The 2500-nt window shown below is 44.2% G+C and overlaps 1 protein-coding gene across 2 annotated transcripts in view; it reads left to right on the forward strand.

Moving 5' to 3' along the window:
- Positions 1-2500, forward strand: part of lamb2 (laminin, beta 2 (laminin S)) — a 37420-nt gene that overhangs the window by 19038 nt on the left and 15882 nt on the right. For both annotated transcript variants that reach the window (XM_031565966.2, XM_012830750.3), the window contains exon 8: positions 1117-1316. In XM_031565966.2, the coding sequence (XP_031421826.1) occupies positions 1117-1316 (200 nt within the window). The remainder of the gene's footprint in view (positions 1-1116; positions 1317-2500) is intronic.

Genomic DNA, 2500 nt, shown 5'->3' on the forward strand with positions numbered 1-2500 from the left:
CATAGCGAGTGGACGTGAGGAGTGGGTGTGTAGATTGATTGCACAGAGTCTGTCTCCCGCATTCTTCACAGGCCCCAGTCCCTGAACAGATGGAGTATAACAAGGAGAAGCTGCACAGTAGCTGGAACCTCTCTGCCATGGTTGCAGAGCTATAGAGCCATCCCACACTAAAAGACCCCCCCCCCCCCCCCGCACACAGACACACAGACACACACTAAATCACATGCACTCACATGTGTTCATCCACGCATGCTACCTGTTATGCACACAAAAATGTGCATCCATGCACATGTGTATATATCATGCGCACACACGCACACATACACACACACACACACACTGGGTAGGCACACCTGGGGTCCACACACACACACACACACACACACACACACTGCATAGGCACACCTGGGGCCACACACACACATACACACACATGTCTTCCTACAATCGCCCTCCTGATTTCTTGTTGCTGGTCTACAAAGCTGCGCTCCATCGCCCTTCTGTGATCCGGAGTGAACTGGGAGTCCGCTGGTCAGGCCTCTCACGCTCGGCTGACCGTGACTTCCTCCCACTGGGGAAGCGTCCAGGTCAGGCCCAGAGGGGGAGGCAGCGGATGGGGGGGGGGGCAGGTTGAGTTTCAGGGTTGTGTGTGGCTATCCGGGTGGGTGTGAGTGCTGATAGGGGAATTTCAGTTTGAATGATAGAGCAATGCAAACAACCCACCCATTCATAATCTCGTCTAGTAACTTGAGCTGTCAGTTTATGGAAATGGAGTCATAGTTCTTCAGCTTCCTTGGTAAGGCCTAGCCTGGTTGTGCTACTGAAGAGACTTTGGGATGGCCTAAATCAGATTTAGCTGTTTGATCTTTGAAGTGTTTGTAGAGTAGCCTGATTTCATTAGCCACTCGCTAATCCGTGGCTGGTTGGCCTTTGATCTGGCTGGCTTTAAAATCTTCCTAGACACAACACTGTCCAGGCCTTTGCATCCACAAGAGAATAACCTCTTGTCAGTCAGTCGGTTGCACCAAGAGGAAAACCTCATGACTAATGTCTGGCCAAAAGAAGACATCAGAGGAAACTCCATAAGTTGTCTTCATGTCCTTTTGCTCTTTACAGATCAGCTGAAGATCACAAACCTGCGTGTGAACTTCACTAACCTGCACACTCTGGGTGACAACTTGCTCGACTCGCGAGTGGAGATCAAAGAGAAGTACTACTACGCCATGTATGAGCTGGTCGTCCGCGGCAACTGCTTCTGCTATGGCCACGCTTCTGAGTGCGCCCCCATCACTGGAATCAAGAACATTGAAGGCATGGTGAGTCTCTGGAGAGGGAAAACAATTCTGATGATTTGGGGACATTTGAGATAATAATAAGATGAAATAAGAACTACATGTTAGTAGGGATGGGTATCGTTTGGTTTTTATCCGATACCGGTACATAACCGATACTTTTAAAACGATACCGGTGCCTAAACGGTGCCGGAACCGATACTTTTATAAAAAAAATGAATGACGATTGACGACATTTAAGAAAGGCTTTTTTTATTGCCAAGGCAATTTTTTTTTTTCAAATTGAACAATATATTAACTGTTTAAAGTATATTATAAATATAAATACATACAAAACACTTGGATTCAAACTACAGCTTCAAACTTTTTAACTTCAAACTATGAACATTATATTAACTGTAAACAACAGTTTATAGTATACTTAAATAAATATAAATAAATACAAAAAACAGCTTCAAACTTCTTTTGGAGTTTGGAGTCAAAAATGTATTATTTTGTTTGCATTTATTTCATGAAATTTCACCATTTTATGATTTGTTTATACCTATCTTTTCTATCTTGTTTATAGTTAATCTTGTTACTTGAACACACTGAGTACGAGCAAATGTGTACTGCCCCTTTAAGAGACTACCGTAGGTAGTTTAACTGTCATCTCCGTATATTTTTCAGTCTTCGGTTGCTGATCTGCCGTTGACTCTTGCCTTCTCGCCCCTCTTTTCACGCAATTGTTTTGTTGCATTTGCTGCACGTCGCGATGTTTGAATATTTTTGTGCGAAATACAGCCACACTTTTGACCGTTTAGCTTTCGGTATTTTCTCTGTTAAAAGGTTGATGGCTAGTTTTGTTTGTGCTTGCTCTGTGAAATGCTGCATGCTCTTTACTGTCATAAGACTGTTGCTATGAAAACACCAATGAGCGTGAGCGACACAGGACACCGTTTACATTGGGAACTGGGGCAGTTTTACATGTGCCCCGCGGAATCTGCCTAGCAACCGTTTTCAATTGGCTCAGGCACCGAAATGAAGCACCGAAATCTGCGTTGCATTTCGGTCCGGGTAGGTACCGGTTGTATTGGAACCGGTTCCATATTGGTACCGGTTCTCGGTACCCAACCCTACATGTTAGTGGACTTAACTGATCAAAGATGTCTCATTCTAAGGACATGGTCCTTTCAGGATCTTCTCTAATTTCATGTAAAGAAAACTAA

The sequence above is a fragment of the Clupea harengus genome, chromosome 4 (genome assembly GCF_900700415.2).
Source record: "Clupea harengus chromosome 4, Ch_v2.0.2, whole genome shotgun sequence".
NCBI lineage: Eukaryota > Metazoa > Chordata > Actinopteri > Clupeiformes > Clupeidae > Clupea > Clupea harengus.